At 36.2% G+C, this 19,156-nt stretch overlaps 1 protein-coding gene across 6 annotated transcripts in view; it reads left to right on the top strand.

Annotated features, from left to right (window-relative positions):
* LOC149018459 (Metal-dependent phosphohydrolase) overlaps nucleotides 1-19,156 on the top strand; it is a 45,068-nt gene that overhangs the window by 10,780 nt on the left and 15,132 nt on the right. For 5 of the 6 annotated variants that reach the window (XR_016172943.1, XR_016172944.1, XM_089152702.1 and 2 more), the window contains exons 5-7: nucleotides 6,082-6,161; nucleotides 13,098-13,134; nucleotides 16,893-16,934. Coding sequence is in view for 3 of the 6 variants with exons in the window: in XM_089152702.1 (XP_089008828.1) it covers nucleotides 6,082-6,161; nucleotides 13,098-13,134; nucleotides 16,893-16,934 (159 nt within the window). In the remaining 3 variants the exon portion in view is untranslated. Of the gene's footprint in view, nucleotides 1-6,081; nucleotides 6,162-13,083; nucleotides 13,135-16,892; nucleotides 16,935-19,156 lie in introns of all 6 variants that reach the window. The other variant, XR_016172946.1, reaches the window with a different exon arrangement.

Below are 19,156 nucleotides of genomic sequence, written 5' to 3'. Positions count from 1 at the left end.
GAGATCTCTAGGGGGTTTTCAATCTATGATTACCAAGTATCTACATCACATAACTGTATTATTAAAAATTTGAATTAATACGGGCTTATGGCAGTGTCCCTCTAACCTAAAGTTCAACAATTTAGTAGTGTCCAAGGGTTGGAATGAAATCCCACTACAACTAGGTTCTGATGAAGAAGCAGGATCCCCCCCCCCCTTTTTTTAGCTAGTAAACAACCGGGAAAAACTAGAGGTCAGGTGAATCTAGTGCTATGGTTACATGTTGATTAGAGGATGAAGATGGCTATAATAGTTTCAGTGCAGAGCAGTGCAGAGAAATGGTGAAAACAAATTGTTTCAGGGCTTAAAGAATCTACTCTGATAGAAATGGAAAGCACTGCTTAGACTAGAAACGAGAAGAACAGATAACTTGTTAACTTAGTAATTGCCACTAAGAAAAAAAAAAAAAAAAATCCTGGGAGTCAAGGTTTGCTGAACTTGGAATCAGGATCTGGATCAAGCACAGCTGATGCCTACTCTGGTTCATTTAGATTTGGCTCAACCCTAGAACCCAGCATGCATTGTCTGCTCCTTATTGCTTGATCCTGATTCAACCAATCCAATTCCAATTCTGGAGACCCTATAGTGAATTTACATTAGATAAATAGAGAATTCTCATTCAAAACTACTGAAAGTAAAACATTCTATATAAAAGGAAAACATCCCTGCCATGTCACCTAGCTCCCGCACCTAGACAGGCAAAATGATGGCCCTGTCCCCTGTGAAATATGAAAAACCACCTATGCTCTGATTGGCTATGGTGTAATGCAGGGGTGACACCAATGTTAGACTGGATCGTGAAGGATCTTGCTGTCTTAGGATTCTCTCCCATGACCTCTCACTGTACCTATCTCACAGGAATTGTCTCTCACAGCCATAGGTGACTTTACTTAAGCTTATTCTTTTCTTGAAACTCGGCTGTTTTCAGCCCTTCTTTCTTTGTTTGTAAACTTCAAATCAACTACATCAAAGTTACTTAGAGACAAAATATGAAAATACCTAGTGTAAATCTAAATAACTAAAATTTATAGAATCCTTAAAGGAGTAGAAACTACCCATTGCATGAAACAACCATATAATAGAAGCTTCTTAGTGTAATATAGTCCCATTTGGGGTACTAACTTAATCTTAAAATTTGCCCTAATCTAGATCAGTGTGACAGCTGTGTTTACTTGAAAATAAGGCATCCACATACGGCAATTTTCACCTGTAGCTTGAACTTCACCAGCTGGCCCTGCCACGAAATCTGGTCATTACCTCTTCCTTTAATTGATCATTGATGTCTCAAAATTTGCAGGAAATAACTTGCTTCATATAATAGGAGATATGATAGAATCTTCTTAAATAATTGATCAATCTCCTCAATTCTAGAAGTAAATCCACCTTTGTTTTGGAAATAGATCAACATTAGTTCTGTTGGATAGTAGGGGTCCAATGAATCAACAAAGAACCAGGCCACATCATCAAACCGTGATACCTTCTGATGCAAAATTGAAGACATATTCAAGAAAGAAGAAGCCCATTGGATTAGGCCCATCAAAGGCCTAAAGCTATCATCTAAATCAGTCCACGGTTGCCAATGCAAAGCTGTTCTAGTGGTGAAACCAACACCTCTTAGTGAAGAGGTTGTGGGTTCGACTCTTGCTGAGGCATATTAATATCCCCATTCTCGGCTTAATAAAGCCCCTTTGTACAAAAAAAAATCAGCCCATGGCTTTCATGGGCTAGGACTGTTTTAGTGGGTTAAAGTTAGCCCACATATTTTGATCTCCATGGTCTAGACCTAAACCCAAGTCTAGTTCTTGAAAAGTCAATAAAGGGAGCTGTGCTTTAAAAGTAAAAGAACTCATTAAGTCATTATCGAAAGAGTTTTCCTTTGTCAAGAGTTAGGTAGTAGTTGAGTTATTAATAGGTAGGTGGTGTTAGTTAGTGGTTGGATGTTATAATTAATGTTAATGTCTCTTTAGAATGCTATATAAAGAGACTTATGTAAGAGGGTGAGACACAATTCATCATTTGAAATCAAATTGTTTTGTTAGCATTCCTTCTCTATAGAGAATCCTTGTGTTTAATCAAGGTAGGTTGGTCTGTGATCCAATCGATCCACCTTGCGGTGTGATTGTGTGAAGCCCGGGTGTTACTTTGTGTTCTTATTGTTCTCTCGATTCCCTCAGATTGTTCTTTCAATTTCTTCATCATTGGCAAGTCTAGTCTAGCGATCTACACTTCAGCCTAATTCCTAATTTAGTTTATAATTTTGCCCCAGTTTTGAGGATCTATTCAGCCCGTATTGTCATGCTATTATCCTTATAAAACCACGCTAGTTTTCAGCCTTCTTTCACATCTGAATTCTGTTTCATCCTAAATCTATCAAATTTGAAATTGATTCCCTGTGAAAGATCCTATTTGGCTATTGTTTTGATCAATCAAATACAATACTACTTCCTCAACAGTTGAATCCCACAATTGCGCTTGGGCTGGGTTTGGGTCCTTGTTCTAGTGGCAACACATGGACTTGTAATCTGTATCACACTTGAATATCTATAGGGAAAAGGTTCTCTGAGCCGCTGGAATAGGGTAGACTAGTAGTTCCCTGTCTATCTCTCATCTCTCCTACTCAATTGAAATGTCAGTGCTTTCATCCTATACCTCCTTCATGGGTGGCTTCAGTGTGCAATTTTCTCATGTAACTCTCTCCCATATATAATAGAGTAGGGGACCCTATAATACTAGAGCCAAGAGAGATGGAGTGGGAGGTTGAGACTTGGGAACTCTTAGAATGTTCAAAGCTGCCAATCCCCGTTATCTTGATGTGTATTTACAATAAACTCCTAATGTAGTACTGTATGAGCAAAACAATAGCCAAATAGGATCTTTTCACAGGAAGGAAATTCAGATTTCACAGACTTGAGAATGAGACAGATTTCAGATGTGAAGCAAAGTTGAAATCTAGAGAGTTATCACAATGCTAACTCTAGGATAACATCAGAATAATAGTGGCAAATTTGTACTTCAAGGTAGGGGTAATAACTGAAATAGAAGATTAAGAACTAGATGGGCTTATTGCTAGAGGGAGAAATGAGGAAATGTTATGGCAAAAATGAGAGAACAACAAGGACAACAAAGTAACACCTGGGCTTCACACCGCAAGGTGTATCGGTTGGATCAGACACCAACCTATTTTGTTCAAACACAAGGTTTCTCTAAAGAAAAGAATAGCTAACAAAGCAATTTGATTTCAAATGATGAGTGTGTATTCCACCCTTTTACATAAGTCCCTTTACATAGCCTTTCCAAAGAGACATAAACATTAAGTGCAACATCCAACCACTAGCTAACACCTATCTATTAATGACTCAACCACTACCTAACTCTTGACAAAGGAAAACTCCTTGTGACAAGAGTTCCTTATTTTCAAACTATAGCCTCTTTTATTGACTTTGATGAAAATCTCAAGGACTAGATTTGGGCTTAGGTCTAGCCTATAGAAGTCATAATGTGTGGACTGACTTTAACCCACTAAAACAGTCCTAACCCATGAAAGCCATGGGCTGATTTGGGTCATATCCTTGGGCCTTTGATGAGCCTAACCCATTGTGCTTTTTCTTTCATTGCAAAAACTAATTCATAATTCTAATAGGAATCTTACAAATATAAATAGGAATAGGAATTATCTGAAGTAAAAAAATGCCTATTCAAGAAACAGAAATAAATACAAACCATGGCTATCACATTTGCCATTCCTTTCAGCAGTGAGCCATCAATCCCAGGTTGACGCTTTTAGAGTAATAAATGGGTTTGAGATTGTACTGATGATTACCAAATGACTTGTAGTACTTATGAATATGTAAATGGAATGTAAATTAACTCTATTATCACTCGCTAAACATACAAAATTCACCAACATGATGCAGCAGATGTGGCTAGTACTTCTTCGGTTCTTCCATCAGTCATCAATTATTTTCAGGAACACGACTCAAACCATCTATAGGAATAGCAGCTGTTATGCGATTCTTCATCCAGTCCAAGGTAGCACACATTGTGGCAAGGTATTCATCGTCCCTGCATCTACCATAATAGCCTTACCATTTGGTCTAGTATGAGGAACTTCTTCAGGTCATGCCACTACTAATCACCTGAGTTGAGTATATGTGTTGCTTTACCTCCTAGCATACCCAGCTCCCTCCAACAGATCTATTCATTACTGCCTAAAGGCTTAGGATGCACTGTAATAGTGAGCAAATTGAGAAATGCTAAGCCTCAACAAACTCTCATGCATCTCTCCTTTGGTTACTTGTCTTGTCTGCTTGACCACATCCACTACATATTGTGTTGTCGTGAAGAGGTGAACCATGCCACTGTGCCCGTTCATCAATCTTTTAGTTGCCTCCTTGGAATTACTTTTGTTGTCTATTGCCACTTGGACAATGTTCTACGCAAGGAAGAAAATTCGACCGAAACAGGAATTTCGACCTTGCAAAAGGCCGAAATTTCGATGGTTCAATCGAAAATTCGGTTGAAACTGGACACTTTTTATGGAAATTGAAACTTCAATTTCAGGCCTCATATGGACTCAAAATGATTTGGATTCTTGCATACTTCCTATTTCAAGCATAATAAACACAATGGAACTAGTATTTTGCCAAAAAAAAAATAAAAAAAATTGAAAGTTTATCATTCAAGTATACTAACAAATGATTGGTTCCGACAAGTGCAAACTGTATTGCATACATGCATAGAATCATTAGCATACATGAATTGTTTGGTAGAATGGTTATATTTACAACAAGTCAATAAAATAAAATGACCGACTAGATCAAGTGATGGTGTCTCACATATATTAAGTTGAAGCTTATATATCATATATATATACATAAAATAAAAATACATAATGTTAGAAATAATTATTAAAATCAGAAAAGGAAAAAATGGTAGCAAATAATAAAAATATAAGTTTAGAAAAACACAATCATAGATCATAATCCTAGGCTAAACATATATTAATTTCAAGGCAATACAAGATCATTTAAGGCATGAACAAAACAAAAATATAAAAAAGAGAAGTTTGGAACTGTTGGGTATGGCTCATGCTTCACATTCTATTGTTGTCAGAGTTTCCTTTGTAGCTGTTGTGGCTTAGGAGGTGTTTGGAGGCAAAAAATGAGCAAAAGAGGTGTTTGAAGGCAAAGGAGTCATGGAAATTAGGTGAAAATGGGATAAAAATCAACAAAAACTAAGGAAAAACAAGTTTGAATGTTGAAATGGTTGAAACCTCTGAAATGGTCGAGATCTCCGAAATTTCGGTCGAAATCTGGTTGAAATTTCCGAAATTTCGGTCGAAATTTGACACTTTTCCAAAATAGTTGGAATTTTGTTTTGTTTTTGAAAAATGTAGACATTTCAACCGAAATTTCGGTTGAATTTTCTTCTATAATACGTCCATGAACATATACACGTTTATTTCTTGTTACTTTTGCTAGTTTACTTCCACTTTTCTAACTATTCTGCACATGTTCACTAATAGAACCCACATAAACAAACATTTACAGTTTATGGTGATAAGCATAAACACTGGTCTATCTATTTGTGAATTTTTGCTTGGTGTTAGATAAACATGGATTTAAACCATACCAAAGAGAGCCTAGCTTAACCCGTCAAGAAGTGAAAAGACACCCTTATTTGGTCCTCTTAATATAAATTTGTTCCAAAATACAGGTTCTGCTGAAAGTAACTTCTAACTCATTGATTATATACATACTCTTAGGCACCCATTCTACATAACGCATCTTACATAATGGGGTAGGCTCATAGACAAACATTGACTATAAAAAGTACCTCATGTCAACTTCACAAGCTGAAAACCCAAATTTGGCCTGCAACTAGTATGCTTAGATAATTAATTGAGCCCTTACTTTTCTTGTTTCATTTTGTAGACTTTGGATTCTCGTCGAGCCTTCTTCATATGAGTTTTAATCATTTGATTGTCTAAATTTAAATGTAGTTACCATCTCTTATCCAACCTTTTTTTTTTTTTTTTTGCAGCAAATGAAATAGGTGAGTTGTGGATGGAATATGAGGAGAATTCTTCTCCAGAAGCAAAGATTGTCAAGGACTTTGACAAGGTGTTTGTCAGTTCTGTCTTCAACTTTTGATTTAGAAATGCTGTCTTGTCATTGGACCATGATGGAGCTGATCAATTTGGTTTGTCACATCAAACATGTTTCAAAACTTGGATCCTCAACGACTTACACTTTTACAACTGACTTTTGTACTCTTTAATCATTTGTGAAACTCTGGGCGCTCTTGTTTTATGCCTGCATCTGAAAGCTTAGAGGCATGCAAGTGAAGCTTCATCCAAATACTAATTGGGTGTGGAGTGCTTACCTCACAAACTTTTCAGGCTGGCAAATCAGCTAGTTGTCTGAGTGACCCCTATTCGGGCACCCATTGTCTCCTTGTGTCTAGGTCTCCTTTAACGACTAGGGTCTGTTTGACTCTGACAATCGTGTAAGTCAGTGTCTAGGAATTTGCATTTCTGCATGTGAAGCATTGGATGAAAAATAAGAATTAGGTTATATGCATGATACAAGGGAGGAACAACATTAAATAAACTGAATTTTTAATACCAATACTGAGGATTGAACATAGAAAATCAAGAAACTAAGTATTGAGGTTATAAAACAGGTTGAGATTTGAAAAGTTCTGATGAGGGTTTTCTGGGGAGGATTATGTAGGAAATATGGAAATAAATAAATTAAAGATGAAGGAAGAAGAAGAATAGTAAAACAAACTAAGAAAAGGAAGAAGTCATCCACACTAACAGATTTAAAGAGTGCTATACATAATAATTCATTAATGCTGGAAAAATGAAACTCGAGAAAAGAACTTGAATAGATCAGTCTTTCATGAATGTACAACTTTATGCTTGATTTCTTGGAAGGGCTGGTATGATACGAAGTACAAACCCTGTTGATGCTTAACATATATAGTTGGTAGCCAATTATCATCTGGGTACTTGAGGGCATGGCATAAATTTTGGCCAAAACTGCCAAAATTTTGACCGAAACGGTCGAAATTTTGACCGAGATGAGTCGGAACCTAGAAACCTTTGCAGGTTCCACAGCTTCCGCCAGATTTTGTACTTTGAGTTTCGACACCCGAGCCATTTTTTGCTAGTTTTTTAACCTCTTTTTCACCCTAAATCAGTAACTCCTTTGCCTTCAATCACACCATTTGCTCCTCCTTTTGGGGATTTTGGAAGATTCTTGTAAGGTTTGTTCCAAACTTCCTATTTTTTAAATTTTTTCTTCGTTGATGGCTTGAATGGTCTTGATTTTTGCTTTGTTGGTGGATTGAGGGGTGTAAGTACAGAGTATTTTTCTTTACTTCACATTTCCTAGGATGGGATATTTACATTATGTTGATGATCCTACCTATAGAACATAGTGAATCAGCTCCTGAACAATCTTTCATCCAGTATTCAGATTACTACTATAGACAGTGGATGGATCCACTCATTTTAGCCAGGCAGCTCAACTTGGAAACAAAGCCTGAGATTTTGTTTTTGGTTATTATATTTTGGTGTATATGTGATTTTCTATCAAACAATTCATGTATGCAATACAACTTGTTCAATTTTACAAAGTGTGTATTTATCGGAACCTTTCATGTGTTAATATACTTGAATGATAACTTTTCAGTGGTTCTTGTAGCAAAATACTAGTTCCATTGTGTTCATTATGCTTTAAATAGGTTAGAGGCAAGAAATGAAATGAAACACTCATCACATAAAGGTTCAAACCTACTGTTGAAACTTGGGTCGAAATGTTTCAAGTTTAGACGGAAATTTTGGTTTCAACCAGCATATTTCAGTTTGTAGCCTGGTTGAAAGTTTGAAACCAGGATTCCAATCCCTCTTTGATGGGGGTTTTTTTCTTTTCTTCTTCCTCTCTCTCTCTCTCTCTCTCTCTCTCTCTCTCTCTCTCTCTCTCTCTCCTAAGGGTTTCTCCTATCTTTTTAGCTTTTCTCCTGTTAAAAAGTATATTGGATTACAAGAAAAACCAATCGAGTACAAATATACAAATTATAGACAAAAGTGAACTTGGTGTCGAAAGCTTCCTCACAAGCAAAAGTCTTGGGGGGTAATTTTCCTAGGCAGCTTTACCCCCAACAATTTTTTGTTGAGGTTTGCTTTGATACATTGACCTCAAGTTAAAACTATTGTTCACCGATCATTGTGCCAAGGCCCCTCACAAATCATATACCTAGTGTGAGATAAAATCATGCTACCATCTGCTCTAGTATACTAGCATTGTTCCATTAATAAGTTTAGTGGGATTTAGTGTAGGTGTGGAGGGGAATGTGTATTTGTTGAACTATTGAATCAAACAAGAAATTTTCTGAATGTCACTAGGATCTTGATTAATGAAACAACCAATTGTTTAACACTAACATATCATGGGCTTCTACCTATAACAAGTTACCATTAGGCTTCTTCTGAAAAAAACTCTTTGACTATTGTCTACCTGATGTGAACACCGTTGACCCCCCTTGGCCGAACCCTAAAGTGGGCCCCTCTAGGGCTGGCCGAACCTTCTAGGCGGGTTATTTTGGTCACTTTATCCCTAATTTAGTGGCTGGTTTTTATCTTCAGAGTTTTATTATTTATTTTCTGAAGAGTTTCAATTAGTTAGGAAGTTCAGTTTGAGTTCCTTAAGTGTGGATAAGACTTTTCTACAAAAAGGGTTCCTATCGTTTGGGAGTTTGCTTTTAATTGGAATTTGTCTTTTTTGGTGTTAGAGATAATGAGAGTAAATATGTTGTAACATGATAGAGGGAGTTCCCTTAGAGTGTTTCCTTATTGGTTTGGGTTTGTGGTGTTAGTAGTTTCCTTATTGGGACTATAGTTATTAGTGTCCTAGTCTAAGTGAGTTTCCTATTAGCTTTAGGTTTAATTAGGAAAGAGTTAAGAGTTACACTTGAGTTATATTTCTTTTTGTTAGTCTGTTTCAGTTTATTATAAATATGTGCTTGTTGGTACAGTAGAACACAGATTCCATCACGCAGCCTATTCTCCAATTATTCTCTATTCTTCTCCCTCAATCTCTCTTTCTTCTTCTCTCGACTTAGTATTTGTTACAGATCTTGGGATTGTTTACATGGTATCAAAACCCTAACTATTGCTGGTTTGAGAGTCCTTTAGGTTTTTCATTTTGAAGAACGGGACCCTAGTTCAATGAAGAAGATGAACTAGGGTTCCCATAAAGAAAAGAATTCTGCACTTTGTTTTTTGAGCTTGGATTGGAGGTTTCTGAAATTTGCATCGAGTTTTTGCTTTGATTGGAGATTTCTTGGAAGTACTGGTGTGGCTGCTGGGATCTGGGTTTGGTTTGGTAAATCCCTTCAGGAAAAAGAAAAAACAAATCCTCTTTGAGGTGTTTTCATTTGGTGGTGGAGGCAGAAGGAAGGTCTCTTGTTTCCTTGCTCTTATCCTACCTGATCGCACGAGTGGTTCTGGTCTTCTGGGTTTTCAGATTTATTCTTTTGGTTTGTGATCTACTTCCATTTCTGTTGAAGTGCTAGCAGTAGCAGAAGGAGAACAGAAGAGCGAGGATTTCTGGTTGAATTTAGAGCTATATGGAATTAATTAAATTTCTTGGAGAGGGAAAGTGAAGCAAAAGGGGTAAAACCCAGTGTTTGCAGAGCTGTAAACCTCACGGCAAATAGAGTCTGTGAGGGCAGAAAATGAGAGAGAAAAAAAATGATCTTTGGGTTTTTGGTGGTTCGATGGGTCGAGTTCACATTGTCTGAAAACAGCTCGTTCATTGCCCTGTTTGATGGAAGAAGAGAAAGGGAGAGTCAGCTCCAATAGTCAATTGTTGGTGTTTTCTTGATTTAAAAAAATACAAAAATACAAAAAAGAAAGAAAAAAAAAAAAAAAAAAAAGGAGAAGAAGAAGAAGAAGAAGAGAAAGGAAGAGTGTTGCAATGATCTCTGCCACAGAGATCATGGAAGAAGAAAAGAAAAGCAGCGTAATGATTATGTAGTAGGGAAGGTTGGAAAAAAAATTGATTCGGTGGAAGAAAAGAAAAGAGAAAAGGAAACTTAAAGATAAAGTTGAAGAGGAGAGGAAGAAGATGAGGGAAGTTGCAGGTGGTCTCGTTATCATCTTCGATTTTCACGTTTAAGGAGGCTTTGTTGAGGAAGAAGACAGTTCAGTTGGTTGAGCTTTGGGTTCAACTTTTGGTATGTATCCTGGTTTAGGTTTCACTTCAGTTTTGGGTTCAGAGCTTGGTTCAAATTCAGATTTAGTTTTTGGGTTCAATTCCTGGTTTGTTTTCTGATTCTCTTCTGTTCTTGATTCCTGGTTCATTTTCTGATTATATTTCCTGGTTCTGTTTCTTGATTCTATTTTCTGATTCTGTTCCAGAACTGATTTTCTGGTTCTGTCTTGATTCAGTTTTCTGATTCAGTTCCTGATTCCTAGACTCGCACTATTTTGTGTTTCCATTATTGTTTGTTTTCATATTTAATTATGATTGGTTTCCATAGTGTTTCATTAAATTTACGCTTCCAAGTTTACTCATTGGTTTTTGTTTGCGTTTCCTTTTGCGGTAACATTCATGTCATTCCGTTTCAATTTTGTGGTATTTATAGATTTTTCCTTCCTTTCCTTTATTAGTCATTCTCGTCAGTTTGGGATTTTATTTGTCGTTGACTCGCTGTGATTGAAGACGTTAGGATTTTATTTTTGGGATCTTCTGTTATGGAATTTGAGGTGATTATTAATTGTTTGACTTTTTGGTCATGTGTAATGTTACACATGAGGGGGAGATTGAAGATTTGTAAGAGACATTTTTGGATTTTGTGTAGTCACTAGAGCTACACTTTTATGGAAACTTTTTATGGATCTTGTGTAATCACAGGAGCTACACTTTTATGGAATTTTTGCGTTGCCATGGGAGCTGCACTTTTGTGGAATTTTTTGTGTAGCCCTGGGAGCTGCACTTTCATGAGAATTTTTTTGTGCACGCATTGAAGCTGCAATTTTATGGACTCTTATGTAGCTGTTAAGGTGCTACATTTGGTGGTTTTTGTAGCTGTTTGTTGTTACGTTTGACGGACTTTTGAGACCTTCATTGGGAAGGGTGTTTTGTGTTTGTTTTTGTTGGCTGCTATGACGGCATGGATTGGGGTGCTGATTTGAGCATGTTGGTGTTTGGTTGCTACACGGTTCAAGATTGGTGTTTTTTTTTAAGTTTATTCTTATTTGTCCAAGCTAGAGTAATTTTTTTTTTGGTATATAATCCAGCTTGAGGGGGAGTGTTAGAGATAATGAGATTAAATATGATGTAACACGATAGGGGAAGTTCCCCTAGAGTGGTTTCCTTATTTGTTTGGGTTTCTGGTGTTAGTGGTTTCCTTACTGGGACTATGGTTATTAGAGTCCAAGTGAGTTTTGTATATAGCTTTAGGTTTAATTAGGAAAGAGTTAAGAGTTATATTTGAGTTATATTTCCTTTTGTAAGTCTATTTCAATTTATTATAAATATGTGCTTACTGGTAACGGTAGAACACAAATTCCATTGGCCAGCTTGTTCTCCAATTATTTTTTATTCTTCTCCCTCAATCTCTCTTTCTTCTTCTCTGTACTTAGTGCTTGTTATAGATCCTGGGATTGTTTACAATTTGTAGTTAGCAGTTGGGAGTTCTTTTTCAAATGAACTTCCTTCGATAGAGTTTTTAAGTTATTTAGTTTTTATTTTGAGCATGTGTCTTTAGATGTTTAGATTCTATTTCAAGGTTGAGATTATGTGGTGGTATCTTAATCCATAAAGAAATCCCATTTAGTGTTAAGACTCTTTTAATAGGTTACAAATAAGAGCCCATTCTTTCTTTGTAACTTAAGCCGGATTATTGAATGAAAACTATTGAGTTTGAGGACTGGGGTTCCTGTTGAAGGGCCCTTGGCAGATTTAGTAGAAGTTCTTCTTCAATATTCAGCATCAATCCCAATCTCCAGCATCTACAAGCATTCAAGCACTCTTCTTCAAGAACTAAAGCAGCCAGTCAATAGCTCCAGCAAGAATCCTTCAAGAGTTTTCAGTAAACCAGTAGGTGAATCCCCTCCCCAACCCCTGCCCCCACTTCTTCTCTTTTTCCTCCTTCTTCCTCCCTGTCTGCGCAACCCAGAAACCCAACCTCCCTGCTGTTGCTACCCTAACAGCACCCCCAAACCCCAACAGACCCTGGACCCCTCCTCCAACCCCGTATGACTCTGCCTGGCCACTCCCCCACCCCTCCTCTACCCTATTGCCCCTTCTTTTTGTCTCTCTCCTTCATTGCAACCCCCCCCCCTCCTCCCCTGTTTTGGCTTGTGGCAGATCTGAGACTGAAAACAAAAGCAGAAAAAGAAAAGAAGAAAAAAAAAAAGAGGGAAGAAAGAAAAAAGAAAGAAAGAAAAGAAAGATCAAGGAAGATTGCTCAAGAACTTACCAAGAAACTTCCCCTAATCTTTATCCATCCCCTTCCCATCATCCTTAAACCTTCCCCTACCATCCCATTCTGTTTTATCAAATCAAATCTTACCCAAAACCCTACCCACATAGATTTGGATAAAACCCTAATCTTTCCCTTTTCCAAAATGATCCCTACCTGTATGTTTTGTGAAAATTGAGTTCTCCCACATTAGTTTAGATTAATCCTTTTCCTCCCATATCAATTCGACCCTCCCATAATGATCCAAAGAATCCCTACATATTTTTGGTTAAAACCCCAACAACCCATAGGCTCCCTTAAAATTATTGGATTATTTGTTGGAAGATTCTGGGCGAATTCTGAATTCTAGGGAATCTTTCCAAGAAACCCTAACCCTAGAATTGGATTCGCATTACTACCTTATATGTTTTTGATGATAAATGCATCATTTGTTTCCATCCTTTTTCTTTTGCCAACTAAATTGTCAATGTAGAAGGAATTTTAGTTGATTTTCATGGTTAAATTTTTTTTCCTAATTCCTGTTGATTAAGCCTAAGCTGAATACAGTTTTTCCCTTTCAGGTGGAGATGATACTTCAAGCCTTGGAATATGAAAGTGGTAAAAATCTTTTGATTCTTTGGTTCTTTATTTGTCTATTTGCAATTAATTAGGTATTGGTTGGCCATTAACTGTTAATAAGTATAATATTATACTCTCAAAGCATTTTCTAAGTCCAAAAATTTATATGGACGATGTTTATATTTCAGTCCATCTAGATGCAGGTCTGTGATTTTCAACCACCATCCTGTTATACACCCTCATAGTCACCATATAATAAATTTTGTTACATGCAACCCAAACTACGTAGGTTTAAGGTATAACTAGTGTGATAACCCACATACCACACAATCTAGGATCGCTTAGTTTAGGGGCCATATCTCACATCTACATCGTAGATCTTAATATCATTGGCTAAAGAGAACCCAATAATCATTAGCAACGAAAGAATTAACTATATTAATTCAAATGATTAAGGTCTGCACAAACTAATTATCCAAGTGCTATCTTCTTGTCTTATTACATCTGAATCAATTAAACATTTTTAAACCAATGTATACTTCTTGGAAAGCTCTAATGTCCTGTAACCATGGTGGGAGATCTCGCGAGATATCTCGGTTTTTTCATAAACCGAGACGAGATCAAGGGCGAGATTTGCGAGATGGGATATCTCGCTCAAGATCTCGCCATATCTCGCCATATCTCGCCATATCTCGCCATATCTCGCTCCAAATCTCGCTGGAACTCTCAATTTTTACCAATTTTTTTGTAGATTTCAGCCAAAGTTTCACTTGCAACTACTCTTAGCACACCTACAACATCAAAGAAAGCTCAATCATCCTCTACTTGTCTTATGAACTTATGCGTTAATGACTTATATAAAACTTCTAACGGTTGTATACTTTTATCATTCTATTCTTGAAAGTTAAGATTGTAATACTCATATGAATGTTATCTTGATGACATTTAAGTTATTTGATGTATTTGATACACATGATTTTCATTTATATGCCTTAAGGTTTTATATTACATGTTATATAACCTTGCATTCTCTAATCCTATAGCATTAATGGTTTTATATTATATGTTATATAACCTTGCATTCTTTAATCCTACAGTATTTCGGTTTCACAATATGGGTAGACTTAGAAATCATACTTAGGGCTGTTTTCTCACAAATCCAAGGCCACTAGTGTGTTCAAAAGGCATCAAATAGGCTAAATACCAAGTTTTAGCCTAACTGGGACCCTAAAACCCACCGAGATGGGCTACCGAGTTGACGCCCAAAAAATGGCATATCTCGACCGAGATCTCGCAGAGATGGTCGAGATCTCGGTTTTTCATGGTAGCGAGATCTCGCTCCTCCCACCATCCCACCATGCCTGTAACTCTTACATACACAACAAGCATCATGTGTCAACCAAACCTACTTTTCCAATGCTGAAACATCACTTGTCATGGTATTTAAAAGAGACAATCTCCAAGCTGTAAGCTTTATGACACAAACATAGTGAGGGACATGCAAATGCAGTGCAACCTAACACTTCACGTCTCTATATGTGCATTAGAATCATCATAACAAATAAACATGCAAGCAAGCAATTAAACAAAACCACAATAGTTGATGATAACACATGTTTCTAATTATCAGAATTTAGAACCTAGCCAACCATCTCTAAGTCTAAATTCGTATAGCAGTACTCACAACAGCTTAGGTGGATCTTAGCCTCCTCATGCTCAAGAGCGCCATAGATGCTAGCCATCTTAGCCTCCTCACATGTTAGACACCAACTCAATAACCCTTGATAAAAACCATGTTTTATTGCCATCCTATGTGAAACACTTGCAACGGACTTAGTTGTTTCTGGTAGAAATCAACATTGTACTTCCTGAATAGCTCAACATGATCTCATCATCTCAACCTATATATGATCATCCAACACTTGAACCCCTATTGGCAAGGGTTGTGGTACTGGTTATGTCTACTCAACCATATGCACACACATGTTCATCATAATATGACCTATCACACTCATACATATGTCCAATACACATGTACTCATGCAATAGATGGAATCATGGAAGTAGATAATCAAAATATCCGATCTTATATATATCACAATGTACCACAATGTCACATCACCTAATAATCAATAACAATTCCATAACCAATGTGATATGATCAGGAAAGAAGAAGAATGATGCATGATGCCTATAAGCTAGTAAAATATTGGAAAAATAAAACTAGTTCCTCTCACTTATATTGATGTTAATGTGTAGAGTCTGATATGGCCTCAGAATCTATCATTTCTGCACCTATTAAACATTACCAATAAACCAAAAGTACCCTTAGGGCCTGAGGAACAGAACCTTAGAAAAGGATGTATTCCAGTCCATTTATCTGATTTGTGGTATTTTCTTACCCAATCAAACGAGGTCACAAAAGGTCTCAGATTTGATTGAGACCTTTGTCTATAAGTCATCCACGACCTTGTAAAGTTTCAAATTTAAATTCATTGAGGATTTGGTGGTGCACTCGTCCTCCCATGATTTGATAGAATTACTCCACACCCAACCAAAGGTTAAACCCTAAGATCATCCCCTTGCTTTGTCCATTAATCCTAGACCTAATGATACTATGATATGATCTTAAGTGAAGGACGAAAATACATATCTCAATTGTTTTCATTCCCTTTTGATTGTCCTCCTTCCTCTTGCTTCTATGATCATAAGTGAAGGAAGAAAATACGTATCTCAATTGTTTTCATTCCCTTTTGATTGTCCTCCTTCCTCTTGCTTCTTCTTCATTCTTTTATATGCATAGTTTTTCTTTTCCTTTTGTTTTTGTCTTTCCCCTTGGTTCTTTTTATATTCTTCAAGCTTGACAGCAAGGGAAGTCTCTTTGCGTTTTCCTAATTTGCTTATTCTCCTCAAATTCCTTTGTTCACTCTAACTAGTTTCTAGTTAACACCTATTTGACCTCCAACTAACTCTTATTTTATTACTAATCTTTTTCCTTTTGGTTTATCTCTAACTTATTTCTCCTCATTTCACATTCTCCCCTCTTTCTTTTATTTTTCTAGTCCTATTTTTCCTTTCTATTTCCTATTTTTTTCTTCAACTTCCCTACTCCTCCTTTTTTACCTCTAACCTCTAACTTCTATGTTCTAGATTCTCTCAACTAAACCAACTAATTCTCTCTTCTACTTCATGTACTCCCTCTCACTCTCTCTCTCTCTCTCTCTCTCTCGTTTCCATTGTCATTTATTATTTTTATTTTATTTTGTTATCTTGTTTTCGTATTTTATCTCAAATTTCCATATTCCTATTTATACTCCTATTTGTTTAATCTTTTTCTCCAATTTTATTTAAATTTACAACAGATTATATCTCAAATTTATTTTAATTCTTAATTGTTCTCATTCATGTTTGTCAGTAACTCTTTAAATTAAAATTTTAAAATTAAATTAATATTGTAAGTAAAACATCATTGTACATACGCAACACATTTTATCCTACTATACAAAGTTAAGTTAAATCATTTGAGGCAACTTTTTCTTATTTAGAAGCTAGAAAAATCAGTTACTAATCCATTTGCAGCACAGGTATTACAAATATGGCCTTGAAGGTCAAAATCTAAGTCGTCCTTTTTGTTGTCATGCACTGTTGACTTTCACTGAGTACTGTAAGCACTTGTGAAGAAAGCAACTTATACAGTAGCAATAAGGTTGAAGAGCTGTGATTGTTTTATCATATCTTATTTATCATGGGCTTATGGAAAATGGCTCCCCCCCCCCCCCCCCCCAACTCTGATGCAGAGCAAGGGAAGGATTTGGATGAATTTTTCCAGTCAACCGCAGGTATAGATTTTAGATTTTTCGAGCTATTTCTTACATCTGTATTCTGTAGTGTGCATGTTTAAGTTTCATGGTTCTTCATTACAAAGTTAAAGGGTGAGAAAATGTCACATCAAGGTTATATTATGAAAGAAGGATTCCTCAGCCTGAAAAATTATATCAATACAAGCACACACCCACCCACACACACACATGATATTATGAACTGAAATGAGAAAGAGAAGGCCAACAATTTTTAACTTCTTGTAAGGGTGCTAGGTTTTGAGCGGATGATTCAAACACCTAAGGAAAGTCTTCATTGAAAATAAATTTTATGGATGGAGAAGCCATTTCCTTGATTGCCTCAATAACCGTACATGTAGATTCCCTCCAATGTCTAGGCATACCGAATTTTTTTTTGAGTTTCCAAGTATTCTCGTCTGTATATCTTAGAGCTGGTTTCTTCTCTATTTCTTTATGTGATGTATTATCACTAATTCAGTCTTTCTACTCACCTCAGTTATATGTGTTTTTGTGCCAGATGCCTTGCTAATTGGAAAACAAATCGAAAGTCTAGAAATTATATTGTAATGTTGAGAACTGAGAAATAAAATCTGATAGATTGGCTAAAAAGGGTGGTTTGGGAAATTACTGTAGCAAGGATGAAAACTGCCAGAATATTTAGGGGGTTCATCCAAGTATTAACCTTCCTGCTAAAACTAGATTTTTATTTCTATGCTTTTTCCAAAGCCAATGGTATGTAGGAGGGATGTAAGCATTCCCCGGTTCGGTTTCTTGAGACATGGAAACACTTGCAAAGTTCTATTGTTTGAAAAGTTGTATAAGACAATATCTGGATATGTACCAGTAATCATATGCATAGCTAGTTACATCACTGGGAGGCTCTCTAGATAATTTTTAGAAAGGGCATCTAACCCACATAGAATGGCAAATCGCTTGGGAAGTACAAAACAAGAATAGAACTATTTCTGTTGCTCAGATCTCCCATTTTGTACTTCGGTTGATAGAAACTGAAACATGGGTATTTTTGTTTCTTGTTGGGTATTCAGAATTTTATTTTTAGTCACACTTAGTTGATGAGTAACACTAGGATTTCAATGCACATAGTTATGCTTGTTTTGAAATTATGTTTAGAAATTATTCTATCCAAGACGTACCCTAGATTTGAAGATTTTTCCTGTAAGCTGTTAAAAACTGTAAATGAGTTAAAACTGCCTTTCTTCTAAATCCAGAAGCCCAACTTGGCAAGTCAATCGGAAGTCCAGATTACTGCACTCATTATATTCCAATACAAGTGTGTTCTACCATTTCTTGTATTTATTTAATTTGAAATGCAAAATATATTTCCTTCTATAGAAATGGTGGGTACTAGCAGGGTAGGTAGGTGAACCCGAGATACAGATTACATAACCCTCTCAATGACAAGGAAACCTGAATAAGAAATTTGAAGCATTTGGAATAGGTGATCCTCTGAATATAGCACTAATCGAATGGAAGGATTAATGCATAGTTAAGGAGCTAGGTGATCCAAGAGTAATTGATGGAATTATGAATGATATTGGTGTTAAAAGTTTTTTTTGTAGGAGAAGGGGTTAAATATATAGGTAACGGACGACTTTCTTCTTATATTTTCTTGTATTTGTCTTAGGTATTAATTTTTTTATTAATTTATTACTATAAATTCATATGTATAATTTTAAAATGAATAAAAAAATTAAGAAATGTAAATAAAATAGAAATGAAAGTGTGACATTTCATTTGTTATAGCATTTTTCAATTCTTTCTTTCTTAGGTGTGCCGATTCCATCAGTTATGGTTGAAAAAAGGACAGTAACAAGAAGTTTTTCAAACCTGAATTTCTTTTTTGCGTCAAAGATCCAAGGCATTCAAGCCTCAAGGTCCCTATATGGTGCTAGGTGGTCTAGATCGCTTTCTAGTATTACTTTATAAATATATCAGGTATATAACTTATATCATCAAAATCAATTTTAAGCCATATCAAGTCATAAAAGTTCAGCTACCCCATTGTCCCTTTACCCCCTGCTGATTTTAGGGAAAATATTTCCGCTCCAATTAGAGAATTTCCTCACGTTAAGCTCTCAGAAATTTCTGCTCCTCCCATCTTCAACAACAGCAACTTCAGCTACCGTCTTTTTCGTTCAGGCTGCTCCTTCATCTTCAACATTAGCGCCTTTTGATTCTTGTTCACCGCCAGTAGCCAATAC

The sequence above is a fragment of the Hakea prostrata genome, chromosome 4, assembly GCF_041222555.1.
Source record: "Hakea prostrata isolate BN-2017 chromosome 4, UWA_Hpros_2, whole genome shotgun sequence".
Classification (NCBI taxonomy): domain Eukaryota; kingdom Viridiplantae; phylum Streptophyta; class Magnoliopsida; order Proteales; family Proteaceae; genus Hakea; species Hakea prostrata.
This window is presented reverse-complemented; position numbering and strand designations above follow the sequence as displayed.